Source organism: Octodon degus, unplaced genomic scaffold (assembly GCF_000260255.1).
Source record: "Octodon degus isolate 3935 unplaced genomic scaffold, OctDeg1.0 scaffold00061, whole genome shotgun sequence".
Taxonomy (NCBI): Eukaryota; Metazoa; Chordata; class Mammalia; order Rodentia; family Octodontidae; genus Octodon; species Octodon degus.
Genome location: NW_004524637.1, coordinates 2,476,446 through 2,492,073, shown reverse-complemented (window position 1 = coordinate 2,492,073; position 15,628 = coordinate 2,476,446). Strand labels below are relative to the sequence as shown.

The window sequence follows — 15,628 nt, the reverse complement described above, 5'->3', positions numbered from 1 at the left end:
AGGATTCAATATTTATTTATTAGGAACAGCAGCAGAAACTATATAACAAAAAAAAAAAAAAAAAAAAAAAAAAAAGCAATAAAGACCCTAATATGTACATAATGTACAATCTTTGAACAGCTAAGCTTATAATTTTAAATTTTATCTCGTGTAGACACATGTATTGTTGAGATAAAGATCCTTCAACTTATTCCAACACTGTATAATTCTAGGCTATGAAAGAGGTAGAAGGAGGTATGTATACTACTTAAGGCAATAAGGATACTCTAGGGGCCAGATTATGAGTTCTTCTTTTCTATATAATCAATCAATTCAGTCTCATTCTGTCTGTCTGTCTGTCTGTCTGTCTCTCTCTCTCTCTCTCTTTCTCTCTCTCTGAGACAGTCTCACTGTATACTCCAGACTGGCCTCAAACTTATGGAGAGCTTCCTGCCTCAGCTTCCTAGGTGCTCAGATTACAGGTCCATTTTCCAACATACCCAGCCTGTACTTTCTATTGTTAAAAAATCACCACAAATTCCTTGCAATGATAAGAAAACTATGTCTCCAGTTCCAAAGAGCATACACCCTGCGTACCTTGTTGAGCTTGCCTAGTGAAGATATGAGATCTGCCCATTCGCTGGAGGACTCAAAATTTCGTAAAGCCTTTTCAATCCCTGAAGAGTAACTTCTGTATCTATAGTCATTTAGCAGCTCTTGCTCTTCTGGGTCCATCTTACATTCTCACAGTGGTGGAAGTATCTGAAAGTGAAGCAACAATAACTGAACGAGAGATACAAATCCTTCCCAGACTACCCACAAAAGGGCATTTAAAAAACCTAAGGACAACATCTTGGTCTGAACGTTCTCCTTGGCAGGTCAATGCTCTTCAGTTAGCCTAGGAAATTGGAAATATTCTATCTGAAAATCAGGTGGGGGAAAAAAATAAAGCATTTGGGGCTTGAGTGATGGCTCAGTGGAATAAGTGCTTCCCTGGCAAGCACAAGGGCTTGAGTTCAATCCCCTGTTCCACCAAAAAAAAAAAAAAAAAGCATTAACGAAAACAAAAGGCTGGATGTGGTGGTACACACCTATAGTGCTAGCACTTTAGGAGATTGAGGCAGGAGGATCCCAAATTCAAGCCCAACCTGGGCAATTCTGCAAGACCCTTTCGCAAAAAAGTAAATGAGGGGAAAGTAGGACTTGGTGTGAAGGCCCTGGGTTCAATTCTCAGTGTCACAAAAATGAAACAAAACAAACCTAAGAAAAAGTTGGTATATCCAAATAGTTCATAGCTGTTCCATGTCCCCCTCACCCCAAGAAATGTCCAGGCCCCAAATCTAGCCTAACAACTGCAGCACCCCAATGCCCCACACACTGTTTACTCTAAGCAGCTAAGCACTGGAGAGACTTGAACGCTACAGGGCTCCAGCTCCACAGCCTGACAAAGAGGAAAAGATCTAAATGCATAATCTCCAGTTACTGAGGCACAGATGGGGGCAGGGGTGGGATGAAGTTACAGACTGACATAAGCAAGAAAGACAGATTGAGGAAGCACAACACCTGGCAGAGGACTCCTCCGAGTCCCAGGTGTGGGTGGCTGGTGTTACCAGGAAGAGCTTGGTAAAGATAAGGTGTGTGTTTAGGGGGTGGGGCAGCGGACGTCCCGCTGGCAGGGCCAGCGTCAGCCGGGGAAGAGTAGGAGCCTCAGCAGTTCAACGTCATGCATGGCCACAGGAACAGAGTACTGCTGGGTGCAATGGCAAAGGGAAAGCTGGGTATGGTGGTGCACACTTGTGATCCCAGCACTGAGGCTGATGCAGGAGGATCATGGGAGTCCAATGCCAACCTGGGCTACCTTGTGAGTTCAAGGCCAGTCTGAACTTGAGAGACCTTTCTTGAATTTTGTTTTAATTTAAAAAAAAAAAAAAAAGCATAGGTGAGGATTTGAAAACAGCCATTCAGACAAAATATTAAGTATCTGGTATCACCAGGTTATGCCAGTCTTGTTAGTGGCTTGGTACGAAGCTCCTTCATATACACATTTATCTCAGGCAACAAGCAGGAGTCCCAGGAGAGGATATTCAGAATTATGCCATAAAGAAAATTGCCTGGGTTCCCCCACCAGCATCAGACAGAACCCAGACTGGGGCTCAGGTTGCTGAGATGCTACCTTATGTTTGGGGGAAAAGGAGTAGCTGAGCCCTTCTGTCCTCTTTCCCCAGTGCTCCTGCCTCTGTCCTGGACAGCTTATGAGGCTTCACTGTAAACTGAGTTCTACAGACATTTCCACACAAAGGGGCAAGCATTTACACAATACTAACCCACCAGATACGTTCACCTGGAGTCGACAGCAAACCCCTCCCCTGAGACCATTCTTCATTTCCTAAAAAAGTCATCTGCCAGATCCCAAAGCAGCTCACTGAAAATATGCTCCCACGAAGGAAGGAGTTAGGTGAACACGAAGGGAGATAGCACACCACAAAGAGCTACCCTCCCTGAGCAAGAACATCGGCCCACCACAGGTAGGGTTCCTGGGCCACAGCACACAAACGCGCACCACCAGGGCACTGATGGAAACTGCAGGACAATATTCTGAATTTGGTTTTACAGAGTAGCTAATAAATTACACTAGAAAAAAATTAAGGCTCCCAGTTAAAAGCACGTTTCGAGGGCGAGGGTATTCCCAACACCTGACCGACCCCACCCCATTGAGAGCCTGCGAAAGTGTCCCTGGGTGTGGAGTGGCTGTACCCAAGTAAGGTCAGCCCTGGCTTGCGGGGAACCAGAGAGACCCGCAGGACAAGACAGGTCAGGACAGGACACGACAAGACGCAGGGCCAGGCCGGCGGGGCGCGCGCACTGCGGCTCCGGGACGGTCGGGGGCGCGGGGTCCTCGTCCTCAGAAAGCCTTGGGCTCCCAAAGGTCGCGCCCGAGCCGCCTCCCGGTGAGGACTGCGCCGGCGGACAAAGGCAGACGAGGGCACCACGGGGTCGGTGGAGGGGAGACCCGGCCTCCTGCACCTGCCGGGCCGAGGCCGCGCGTCCCCCATCCGGCCCCAGGGAGCTTGAGGCCCAAGCCCCACGCCCGCGCGCGTCCTCGGCAGGGCCGGCGCGCCTTGCAGCCACGCGCCCAGGGAGCCGACACCGCCCGCGGGCCCGGGGAAGGGGGCGACTTACCGCGGCGGCAGCCCTACCGGCAGCCTTAGTGGCGGGCGCGCTCGCGTGCGGCTCGGGAGCGACGGAGGCTGAGGGCTGACCGGGAGCGAGCCTGAGGGGCTGTAGAGCAGTGGCAAGCCGCGACCGCGAAGGAAGCGCCGCGCCCGAGCCCGAGGGGCCGCGGCTTCCCAAGTGGGGCCTAAGGAGAGGCGGGGCTTCGTCTCCTGGTGTCTGGGAGTGGGCGTGGCCGCGGCTGACTTTAGAGGCTCGGGGGGTGGGGCTGAAGGCGGGGCCTCAGCTCGTGGACGATCTGTGGGCGGGGCCTCGGCGCGAGGCTGGGCGGGCCCTCACGGCGCTTCTCTTGGCCCAGCGTGACTCCGAATCCGGGAAGTGGGCGTCGCCCGGCGGCAGAGCAACCCCGGGTGGGCGCGAAGTTGTAGGTGCCGAGAGGGATAGCGTCTCGTGCCACTCTGAGCCGTCCACCTTCCTTAAGTCATCGGAGGAGTTACCGACCAGGAGAACCGTAAGGCCCAAGAGAGGTGCACAGAACCTGGCTGACCGCATCTTTTCATCTGGGCCGCGCCCAAACCCTGTGCCCTCAAGATGAGGAAGACAAAACCAGGTTCGGGGCGCAGGAGGCTGGGGACCCTCGTTAAGGCGCCCATGTCCCCGCACGCCTTAGCTCCTTAGCTTTGCCTGAAGGGTAGGTGACGTCAGTCTTCCCTGGAATGAGCTCCTTATGCAGGTACGGAGACAGGACCGAGGACGTAATGTCAACTCAGGGGAGTATTAGTGTTTTCAGGCCAGTCCTCGGCTCTTCCTGACCCACCGAGCGCGGCGTGACAGCTGCAGGCGGGGCTACAAACGCCCAACGCTTCGGCCCTTCCCTGGCTGCCCCACCCGCGCTGCCAGACAGCGCCACCTTTGGGATAAAGTCGGGACTTCTCTTCTGATGGGTCCTCTTTCAAGCCCCGAGTCTCCCTGGGGAATTTTTAGGTCTTATCTGTGCGTCTCCGAGGTTAGACCGTGGATGAATGTGCTTTGCGGGGAGGAAGAACGTTTGGAAATGGTTGTGTGTGTGTGTGTGTATGTGTGTGTCTGGGAAAGGGTGTGTAGTTTCTATCATATTCAAACGTGGGCTGATCACCTCTACCAAAATTTCATGAATCATTCAATTGTTGGCGACGCTGGCCCCCTATCCTTGTCAGGCTGCTGACTTGGATTCCGTTTCCAGTCTGCATGCCCACATGCCCCAGATGTAAATCTTTCTAACAATCAGGTCAGGAAAGGTCTTAAAATAGAATCAGAGGAAAAGGAAAGGATTGAGCCACTTGTAGCAGGGGGAAAAGTTTATTTCACGAGAATAGTTTTCCTAATAAAGAGATGATAAACTTTTTACGTAGCTGGCAGAAAAGAATTGGAAAAATTTTGCAAATAAGTGACTGTTGAAGTTCTCAAGTCTCAACCGCTCATGCTGCTCTGAACTAACAGAGACAGAAGAACCACTTAATGTATGTTCATAATCCCAGCACTCCACAAGGCCGGTGAACGAGGATCACAAATCTGAATCCAGCCTGAACAGTTTAGCAAGATCCCTCTCATAATGAAAAGGGCTGAGGGTGGAGCTCAGGGGTGAAGTGCTTATCTAGTTAAATCTTCAGCACTAAGAAAAAAAGATAAGCCTACTTAGCTATCAATGTTCATATGTTAAAGACCCATAAGGGGAACAGGTTCCTTACACAATAATTAAACTAATTAGGGCATTTCAAATTTAATATAAATCCCAATTTTCTTTTCTCCTCTTGACAATAAAGTTATCATTATGCCCAAGTCTACTATGTTTACCACACAAGCATCAACCCAGAAAAACATGTCACAGAAAAGCTGATGCAAAAGGAACTGCTGGTACCATCTGACACCTAAAAATATATACCCTACACAATGATTGTTTAATGATATGTTGCAATGATATGTTGCATTTAAGCCATACTTGAAGCCAGCATAGTGGATTATACCTGTAATCCCTGATACTTGGGAGGCTGAAGCAGGAGAATTGCAAATTGGAAGCCAGCTAGGCAATTTAGCAGATTAATGAGAACCTGTCTCAAATTAAAAGAGAGCTGGAGTATAGTTCAGCCCTTCAATTCAATCACCATCAAGAAAAGGAAAACGAAGCAAGTTATACTTTGCTGGGGATCTAATGACCAGGTAGCTTACAAATCACTTAGAGTATGGTGGGGAGATGGCTCAGTGGAATAAGTGCTTCCCTGGCAAGTGCAAGGGCCTGAGTTCAATCCCTGGTTTTGAAAAAAAAAATCACTTAGATTAAATGTATTATTGTCGGGCTGGTGAGATGGCTCAGTGCTTTAGAGCACCTACTCAGAACAAGTTTAGCAAAGCACAGGGACTGCGGTTCAATCCCCCAGCACCATATGCCAGTCAGCCCTGCCCCCTGGTGGGCTGAGCTGGCCACACACAAACACACACACACATAAATAAAAGTACTTTAAAAAAAAATGTATCGGGCTGGTGAGATGGCTCAGTGGTCTAAAGCACCTACTTAGAACAAACTAAGCCAAGCAAAGCACAGGGACCGCGGTTCAATCCCCCAGCACCACATGCCAGCCAACCCCACCCTCTGGTGGGCTGAGCGGGCCACACACACACAAAATAAATAAATAAATACAATAAATTTTTTAAAAAATGTATCATTGTCATGACTTTGAGCTTTTGCAAGGTGAACAATATAAAATAATATAAAATGTGTCCTGTATTATAAAGAATCACCCAAGAATCATATACAAGAAGTGCAGGAAATCTATCCACACACTAAACACTCAAGAATCCAGGTGAGAGCCTAGATCCTAAAATCCTGTATGAGTCCAGCTGAAAACCTGAGCTCATGATAATGCCTCCCATAAGTCGAGCTGGAGGCCTAGAGCCCATGACAAAATCTCATGCAGGCCCGCTTCACTTATCAGTGCTGGAAAGGCCCATAGGTCAGTGGTAGGAGCTAGAAAGTCTATGCCAGTGGGATGAAGGCTCTGTGCCAGCGGGCTGAGGGATCTGAACTGGAGCCAGGAAGCAACGCTCAAGCTAAGTACCAGAGCTTCCCTGAAAAGTACCACAGCCATCCCCAGCAACACTGAGGTCCCCAGCTCCTCCAGAGATGAGGAAAGCTGAGTTCCCACCAAGAAAGCCAATGTGGCAAGCTTCTCCAGGAGACTGAGCTGTGCACTATCTTCCCCTCTGGAGGCAAAAAGTGATGCTCAAGATGAGGACCAGAGCTCCCCCAAAGTTCATTAGGAAAGCCAGCATAATAAGGTCCTCCAGCAGAATAGCTCAAGAGACCTAGCAGCTTCCAACAGCCTCTCCAAACAGCATCCCTAGAAGCATACTGACAGCTTCTCCTGTTCTGCCTTTAAACTGCTGGCAACAACCCTCAGGTGGGTCTCCCACACCTGGCACCATGCTAGTTCAGTTCAGCGGGTGTAAGAAGTTGACACCAGTTAGCTATCACTTCTATTACAATCACTTCTATTAATTTTTTTCTATTAATTTTATTTATTTATTTATTTGCTCCGAATGCCTTCAGGGCAGGTCTGGCTGGCTTGAGTTGTGAGGATCGAACCACAGCAACCTGAGCCTGACTGCTTTGTTGAAGCAGCCACTTAAAGAACTGAGCTAAGGGGCAGGCCCCCCCCCCAAAGAACTAAGCTATGGGGCAGGCCCCCTCTATTGATTTTTATGCCAAGACTTACCCGTGGTCTTCAAAGTCATAGCAGAAGGCAAATGTACCCAGAAGCAGGCACCTAACACTGAGTTCTGGATGTGGTGCCAACTCTTATCTCTTAGGTGTGTGATCCTTAACAAGTTAATTAAACTCTCTGAGCTTTTATTTCTTCATCTGAAAAATGATAGTAATACAAACCTCAAAGGACTGTTGTGAGAATTAGGTAAAACCATGTTGGAAAGCATGACATATATCCCAGGAGGCCATCAGTTCTCAATTCATGATTTTGTTTTCATTTTTATTCCAAGCAATACCTATTATTATATTATTTTGTACAATTGTCTTAGTTACTCTTCTCTCATTGCTGGGACAAATACCCAATACCCAAAATGAAGGAAGGAAAGGTTTATTTAGCTCACAGTTACTGGAGGATTCAGTCCATATTCAGGTGTCTCCAAGGCAGAGCAGCACAAGGCAGAGAACCTTTCATGGTGGAGTCAAAGAGCAAGAGTGCAAGGGAAGGGTAGCAGCAGCTCAAGCAGCTAGCCTCTCTTCCCTCCTTACATTAAAATGCAAATTCCCTGCCCCAGGGCAGGTGCAGCATCCACACTCACAGTAATCAGTCACAGACTCCAGAGGCTGCCCCATGACTGCCTCGGGCTTTGGGGGGACACCTATACAGAAGCCATAACAACAATGTACTATGAAGCATTTTAATGAGTTCTATTGGTTATGGACATCAACCACCCAATTTGTCTTACTTTCCTGTTGTTGGGACAAAATGGTCAACAGATGTTCAGTTTCAGGAGGAGGGCTTTATTTTGGCCCAGTTTTTAAAGCCTCCTGTCCATGGTCAGCTGGCACCAAGCCAGAAACAGCATGGTAGAAGGGTTGGATGGAGGAAAACTGCTCACCCATAGCAGTCAGGGAGCAGAGAGAGATCGGAGGGCCAGGGAGAGAAGTACACAGTACAGTATATCCTTCCAGGCCACACCCCTGGGGCTAGCCACACCCCGACCCACCTCTTCCCATCAGACTGTGCCTTCTAACAGCTACTAATTAATCAGCTACTAATCCATCAATCTATTAATCCACAGATAAGGACAGCACCACTGTAAACACTTGTGGCTTTGGGGACACATTCTAGATTGAAATCTTAGTATCAAACTAGGAAGGAAAAGGACAATTTGAAGGACACAGTGTACTTCTGGAGGGATCTGAAAACCATGGAAAGAATCCAGCGTGGGGAGGAGCTTCCGTTTGGTTGACCTCCTTTGGTGGCTGTGGCCTTGTTGCAGGCAGCCTGAGTTAGATAGAAATATTGTAGGTAGTTAGACAGGGACAGGCCCTCGAAGGGGATGACAAAGACCAGACACCTTACTGGGGAGATGCTCCTGGTGTGAGCCAGACCTAAAGATCAAACAAATGCTGACCTCCCTAAAGTTGGCATCCAGGATTGCTCATTTGTCAGGAAGAATCATTGACTGAAGACCACCAGATAAGGTCGCCCGCTTGCTACGTGACTCACTACCCCATTTGGTCCTAGACCTAATAAATTTTACCTGAGCAATGGTGCTTGTAATCCCATTGGTTGACCATAGTTTGGTCCCACCCTGTATCTGCCTAAGCGGGACCCCTTTGTCTCTACCTTAGCCCCGCATGGTTTTGTCCTATAAAAATAACCTGAAGGAGACAGCTTCCTGGGCAACCCGCTTGGGACCCCCTTCTGTCCCTCTCCGACAGAAGCTTTCCTTTCCAATAAAGTTTTACCTTCAGCCTCCGTTTGTTCCTAAAATTCATTCTTCCATTTTAGAGAACACGAACTCATTCAGGCCAGGTTGGGAATTTCACGTCCCTGTATCAGCCTGGTTCCTTCTGTTCCTTAGATTACAGTAGTTGGCACTGATCACACCCAGTACTGGCTCTGATCCAGTCCAGCCGTTCCTTTCTTTATGGGCCTTCTAAGTGGGTTACATGATGATCCAAAAGTGTCAGGGGGGTCTGGGGAAATAGCTGGGTGGTCAAAGTGCCTGCCTGGCAAGCACAAGGACCTGGGTTCAATCCCTGGTACCACATGCTGTGCTGGCCCTGGAACCCCAGGTGTGCCATGTGGGCCACCAAAACTGGGAGTGGTGGCACATGCCTGTAATCCCAGTGTAAGGGAGGCTGAGACAGGAGAATCACTACTAGTCTGAGCTGCATAGCAAGACCCTGTACCAAGTAAATAAGAGATTTAAAAAAAAGAAGTGTCAAGGGGAGATTGGTTGGAAAGAGACAAAGAGGAAGTAGAAATAAAAGGGTGGCCAGGGACATCCTGTGTATGTGTGACTTCCTATCTGTGACGTGAGTAGAGCTGCAGCCCTCTCCAGTTCCCCATTCAGTTCATGCCATCAGCAGGACTTGGGAGACTGGCTTCAAGGCAGACCAGAGTATGGCAGTGCAAAAACATCCTGAAGCCATTACAATGTCATAGGAGCTGTGGCCCAAGCTGAATAGGGGATGGGTTGGATCAGTGACACAAGAATAGGCTGAAGTCAGGCCTGATGGCACACACCGGCAATGCTAGTGCTCTGGCAGGCTTAGGTAGGAGGATCACAGTTGGAGCCCAGCCTAAGCAATTTCGTGATTTAGCAAGACCCTATCTCGAAGTAAACAACAAAAAGGGCTAGGGATTTAGCTCAGAGCGAAAGCCCTGGGCTCAACTCCCAATAGTGCAGAAAAGAGTTGGTGAGGGGCTGGAAGGAAGGCCGTCTGGGGGTTCCGCCTTCTCCTCATCTCAAGTGGAAGGAAGGTGAAGTGAGGGGTGATAGGCAAGCTGACCTGTGAGGTGCTGTGGAATCTGGAGAAATAAAGAGCTGCTTCCTGGGAGATACCAGAAGTAACAGCATTGCCAGCTTAGTCCTGGTCCTGACAGAAACAAAGCCCTGAGCATCTCTACCCTTAGGAAGGGACATGCAATATTTTTTATGTCCGAAAGAAGATGTCAGGAGATAGGCAACTGCACTTGTGCTCCTCAATGCACTGTTGGTGCTCAGTTCATGCCATAAGCAGCCGTGATAAACTCAGTAGATGTGCAGTTTTTCTTCCTTTGCATTCTTCCCATTGTGCACCTGTTGTCTTTCTTTTCCTCTCCTTTTCTTTCTTTCTTTCTTTCTTTCTTTCTTTCTTTCTTTCTTTCTTTCTTTCTTTCTTTCTTTCTTTCTTTTCAGAACCGGGGAGTTAAGCACTTATCCACTGAGCCATCTCCCCAGCCCATACCTGTTGTCTTTCTGTGGTCCGGTTTGATAAGCCATGTGCTTTCTAAAGTCCCAACTCCCTCACAAGGCTGTGCAAGGACATTTCTTCTCTTTCATAACATCCTCTGTATAGCTACATCACGGAAGTGGCCTAGAAGTCCACCAATTAATGAATGGATAAAGAAAATGTGGTTTTTACACACCTTGGAGTATTATGTCATGAAGAAGGATAAGCTTGAGTCATTTGTAGGAAAATGGAGGTGCCTTGAGGCCATCGTGTTAAGTGAAATAAATCACAAGATTGTCACATGGTTTCTCTTATATGAGAAACCTGAAGTTTAAATAAATAAAAGAGCAAAATGATAGATAATAGGAAGCAGCAAGATAGATCTTTGCAATAGGGAAGGGAATCAAGAGATGAGGGAAGGGGCTGAGGAGATAGCTCAGTGGAATAAGTGCTTGCCTGGCAAACACAAGGCCCTAAGTTCAATCCCTTGTGCTACCTAAAAATAAATAAATAAAAAAATTTTTAAATGGGGGAGGAGACATGAGAAGAACTTGTATGTGCTATGTACATGAACCAACTCTTCATGATGAATACAATCATTATGTACTACAGACATGGACTAATAAAAACTAAAAACAGGGCTGGCAAGACAGCTCAGTTGTCTAAAGACCTGCTTAGGCAAGTGCTCAGAGACCACAGTTCCATCCCTGGCACCACATGCTGTGCCAGCCCCACCCCCAGGGTGAGCTGAGCTGGTCAAAAAAATAAAAATAAAAAAACTAAAAATAACATGAAAACAATCCTTTTGTCTCCAAGTCTTTTTCTACAGGGTATAACTGGAACGCAAGAGGCCTGGTCACAAAAGCAGTCCCTTTTGGGACTGAGGAGATAACCCAGCTGTCTTACTGCCTGCCAGGTAAGCACAAGGACCCAGGTTTGGTCCCTGGTACCACATGCTGTGCTGGCCCTGGAACCCTGGGCGCACTGTGCCAGCTACTGAAACTGAGCATGGTGGCACACACCTACAATCCCAGAGCGAGCGAGGCTGAGACAGGAGAATCACTACAAGTTTGAGCTGCATAGTGAGCTTGCATTGTGCACCAAATAAATTAACAAAAGAGTTTAAAAAAATAAAGCAGTCCCCTTTGAAAGCCGTGTATGAAGATGTGCCTGTTGTCATAGAGACCCAAAGGTGCTCAGGGGTGATGTGAAGAATCATGCTGGGCTGAGCTCAGAGGGGGTGTGAACAGGTCCAGACATCCATGCAGGTGGCAGGAGCCAGATGGCCAGTGTTGCCATGACACTGGCAGACGAAAGGTGTGACAAATGTGTTGGGCAGAACTGGGGAAACCAAAAAGCCACTAAAAACCCAATACTGAGGAAATCATGTAACGACAGCAACAACAACTGAAACAAAACCACCTCTCCTGAACCCTTCAGGCTCCAGGGGTTAGATGAACTGTACTGGGCCTGATGGGCCGAACCAAAATGGCATCACTCATGCTAAAGAACCATATTGCCAAAGCAAACTCAATTGTTTGACCAACCCAGAAATCAGGAGAGAGGTAATAGCCAAACCTCTAATCACCCAGAATTAGCTGGCCATCCACTAAACTAACTTTGAAATAACTGATCTGCTTTTGTCTGTTTCTACTTTCCTCAGCCTTTTCCATTTAAACAACCAGCCTCCTGTGCTCAGTTCCTCAGAACGTTTGTGCTGTCTGATCGAATATAGTGTTACCTCATCCCAGAATTACCTATAAAAGCCTAGTAAGATTTTTAATGGTGTAATTCTCTGTCCTTCGACAGAAACAAAAATACAATTAAGATCAGCACTTGGAAGGCTGAGGCAGGAGAATTGCCATGAGTTAGAAACCAGCCTGAATCACAAAGTAAGACTCTATCTCAAAAAGCAAAGCAAGGGCTGGTGAGATGGCTCAGTGGTCTAAAGCACCTACTTAGAACAAGCTTAGCAAAAAAGCACAGGGACCGCGGTTCAATCCCCCAGCACCACATGCCAGCCAGCCCCGCCCCCTGGTGGGCTGAGCTGGCCACACACACACACACACACACACACACATAAATTAAAAAAAACTTTTAAAAAAAAAAAAGCAAAGCAAATGAAACAAATCATCTTTACAGAATGAACAAACTGGAAACAGAAAGGCATGGCTCCGGCCGGCTGGGAGCTGACTTCACAGCGCCGTGACCGCTCGCTGCACTGTCATGTCTCAGCTGGCAGCATCAGCATTTACTGGGAATTTGTCAGGAATTCAAATTTGGGGTCCTACCAGACTGACTGGATCAGAAACCCTGGTTTGGGAAGCGGCAATCTATTCTTCAGTCCAGGGGATTAAACATGGTGCCCTGGCCCACTTGCAATTTTTTGAGACAGGACTTTACTAAATTGCGAGGTTATCCACACTGGCTTAAAATTTGATCCTCCTGCCTCAGCCTCCCAGAGGGCTGGGATTGCAGGTGTGCTCCATCATGACAGGACAGCAGTTTTTTCAATCAGCAACCCCCTCCCCCAGGGGATCAGAATAGCCTCTAAAATTTGAAACACCTGTGTGTCCTTTTCCCTTGGAGACTTTTACCTCTGAGTTGGGCTGCAGCAAAACCATTCAGCTGCAGATCCTGGAACTGAACAGCCTTCTCCTGGGAGTTTAATAGGCATTTATTCCTTCTCCACAGCAGAAAGAGAGTCCAACTCTAGCATCAGAATTCATTTATTCCTCCCCCCAACACTCATTATGCCCTGAGCTCCCGAAGGCGAAGTAGAGACCCAGATGCAGGGTGTGAGTGTACCATCCCCCGAGATGAGTGCACTGATCGTGTGTCATAAACAGGCTAGTGGAAAAGAATGCAGCTCCAAAGAGAGGTTCACCAGTTCTGCACAACTTTGTCACGGACGAGCTGGCCGTGGGGTTCTGTGGCATCTGGAGGCAGGAGGGCCAAGTACACAGGGGTCTCGGCCCCCTGCTCCAGGGTCCTGGAGCCCTGGTCCCCCGCCATGTCTGTCTTCACCCACCCTGGGCAGCAGGCATTCAGCAGTATCCTGTCAGCCTTTCTCTTCTCATTCAGCTGCCAGGCCATGATTCTCGACAACACTGTGACCCCCAGCTTGGACACCCCATAAGCCGAGTCGGGCCAGCCTTCCCTCCCATGCACCTCATTTTTTGCATCCTCCACAAATTTTTTCATGAGATCCACCAAGTCCCCCTCTGTGAGTGTGTCACACCGGAAGCGTTCCTGCAGGGCTTCGCTGCAGTCTTCAAGAGCTTTGGAGCCCTGTAAACTACTGATGTTCACCACTCTCCCTGAAACAGAAGAAAAGATGGATCATGTCACAGAGAAGCATTCCCTAGCTGAACATGATGTGTGATTGAAAAGTGGAGTGAACATTTAAAGTTCTTTATTTTTTAATTATTCTTTTTTAATGTATTTATTACAGGGTCTACAGGATCTCACCACACAGATCGGACTTGTAGTGATCCTCCTGTTTTCAGCTTCCCAAGCTCTGGGATTACGGATGTGCACCACCATGCCCAGTCTCAATCACTGTCTCAGTGTGCCCCAGGAGCAGGGCAGGCATAGTATGCTGGGGGTTGAATCCTGGTCGCCAAGTAAGCAGGCACTTTAGTCCACTGAGCTGGCTGGCTGGCCCTGTAGTTATGATTTTAAGTACCAGGTGGACCACTACGAGTCTGATCTACATAGTGAGACCCTGAGACCCTTACTGGAAAAGGAAAAAAAAAAAGGCATAAAACCCACACAAGTGGGATTTGACATTTGGGGAGGTGCTGTGCTCCCTAAGGGTAAAACTCATCTCTGCCAGGAGGGGGCTCCACAGCAGTAATCTGAGGTAGGTAGAACTGGAGCTCACAGGACAGTCATCCTCAGGCAGCTTCACAAACACCCCCCACCCACCCTAGTTACTGTGACCCACAGTTCCCTAGGGACCTGGGGAGCTAATCCAGGACCAGGTGGCACTGCGGGTGACCCTTGTCTGTTCGCAGCACTGGCTGCTTCCCCACACAGACTGGGTTGGTTCTCTTCCTAGTTCTCAGAATCATCTTGGTGCTCACAATGATGAGAATTCACAGCTACTAAAGAGAGAACCATGCAACTGTGCAGGACAACACCACCACAGAGACTGGCAGTGCTGCTGGGAATCCCAAGCCAGTAAATGTGCACTGGCATACTGTACCCCACCAATTCTGGGCGGATATTTTCACATGTGTTCAGAACACATGATGTCTGTATCCAATGGGACCCTGGGGTTTTAATTCATTTTATCGATGCCTTTTGCCGCAGGCACACATCTTGGGGTTCATCTTCCTCTTGAGCATCCTTGAAGGCCCGCTCCCATTTGGAGAGAGTCTCAGGCTGTCCTTGGAAGCAACACCTCTCTGACCTCTCAGGAACCCTCAAGCTTCAGGCTTCAGTCTGCTCTGCTCACTTATTTTCCTTGGTAACACGAACTCCCTCCTGGCTCTTAATTTTGAACAATCTGCAGACTACAGAGAAGTTGTAAAAAGAGTTCAATGAACCCTGGCCTAAGGCCGCCCTACGCTATCCCTGACATTTTGCCAAGTTGGCTTTCTCCCTTCTGTCTCTAAGTTGTTGATAAAACCTAACACAGGAGAAAGGGATAAGGAACTACAAGAAAACACCTCTGCGGTGTTTGCTACAGCTGTCATTCCAGCTCCCACCCCTGCCATATTTTCAGTCAGCAGTTGGTTGAATGCACAGCCATAGAAGCAGGAGACAGAGGTGGACTGCCTTTGGGGACAAGGGCAGACCCTACACAGCCACACACTGGCTGGTCACACATTGGGCTTTTATCACTGGACCACATGATTATCTCAAGTAGTGTTCTAAAGTCCTCACTTGGGGCTGGCCAGATTAGCTCAGTGGATTAAAGTGCCTCCTTAGGCAGACACAGGGGCTGGGGTTCAATCCCCGCCTGCTGTGCCAGTCCCGCCCCTGGGGCTCCCTGAGATGGCAAATGAGACTGAGCATGGTGGTGCATGCCTGTAATCTCAGCGCTTGGGAGGCTGAAAGCAGGATGCCTACGGGTCCAATCTGTGTAGTGAGACCCTGTAGACCCTGTACTAAATACATAAAGTCTTCCCTTGTCCTGAAAATGTTCCTACACTCTTTGCGTCTGATATGGGGAGGACCCAGCCTGCCAGCATCGCCCGTCTCCCCAGGCAGCATGACCTAGTCGTTCAGCCTCATAGAGTGGGCAAGTTGAAGCTCAGGCTGGGCAGTTTAGCTACTTAAGTAGACTCTAACTCAAAAAAAAAAAAATAAATAAATAAAAAATAAAAAAGGCTGAGGATGTAGGTCATGGTGAAAGCCCTGGGTTCAATCTCTCCGGTACAGAAGAAGAAGAGGAAGAAGAACAGGAAGAAGAGGAAGAAGAAGAAAGAAGAGGAAGAGGAAGAAGAGGAAGAGGAGGAGGACGAAGAGGAAAAGGAGGAGGAGGAGGAGGAGGAAGAGGAGGAG

At 48.3% G+C, this 15,628-nt stretch overlaps 2 protein-coding genes and 1 long non-coding RNA gene across 4 annotated transcripts in view; 1 reads left to right on the top strand and 2 right to left on the bottom strand.

Annotated features, from left to right (window-relative positions):
- The window catches only part of Dopey2 (dopey family member 2), a 105,958-nt gene extending 102,605 nt beyond the window's left edge, over positions 1-3,353 (bottom strand). The window contains exons 1-2 of one of the 2 annotated variants that reach the window (XM_004634357.2): positions 3,160-3,353; positions 577-741 (exon numbers count right to left, since the gene is read on the bottom strand). In XM_004634357.2, coding sequence (XP_004634414.1) covers positions 577-714 — 138 coding nt within the window. In that variant the 5' untranslated portion in view covers positions 715-741; positions 3,160-3,353. The remainder of the gene's footprint in view (positions 1-576; positions 742-3,159) is intronic. The other variant, XM_023718671.1, reaches the window with a different exon arrangement.
- Positions 3,354-3,522: 169 nt separating this feature from the next.
- On the top strand, positions 3,523-12,029 carry LOC111817548. Its single transcript, XR_002821718.1, has 3 exons — positions 3,523-3,883; positions 10,931-11,030; positions 11,778-12,029. It is a non-coding gene; the product is annotated as an uncharacterized LOC111817548 (long non-coding RNA).
- A 799-nt stretch (positions 12,030-12,828) lies between these two features.
- The window catches only part of Cbr3 (carbonyl reductase 3), a 6,926-nt gene continuing 4,126 nt past the window's right edge, over positions 12,829-15,628 (bottom strand). The window contains exon 3 of the mRNA XM_004634356.2: positions 12,829-13,434. Within this exon, the coding sequence (XP_004634413.1) occupies positions 12,998-13,434 (437 nt within the window). The 3' untranslated portion in view covers positions 12,829-12,997. The remainder of the gene's footprint in view (positions 13,435-15,628) is intronic.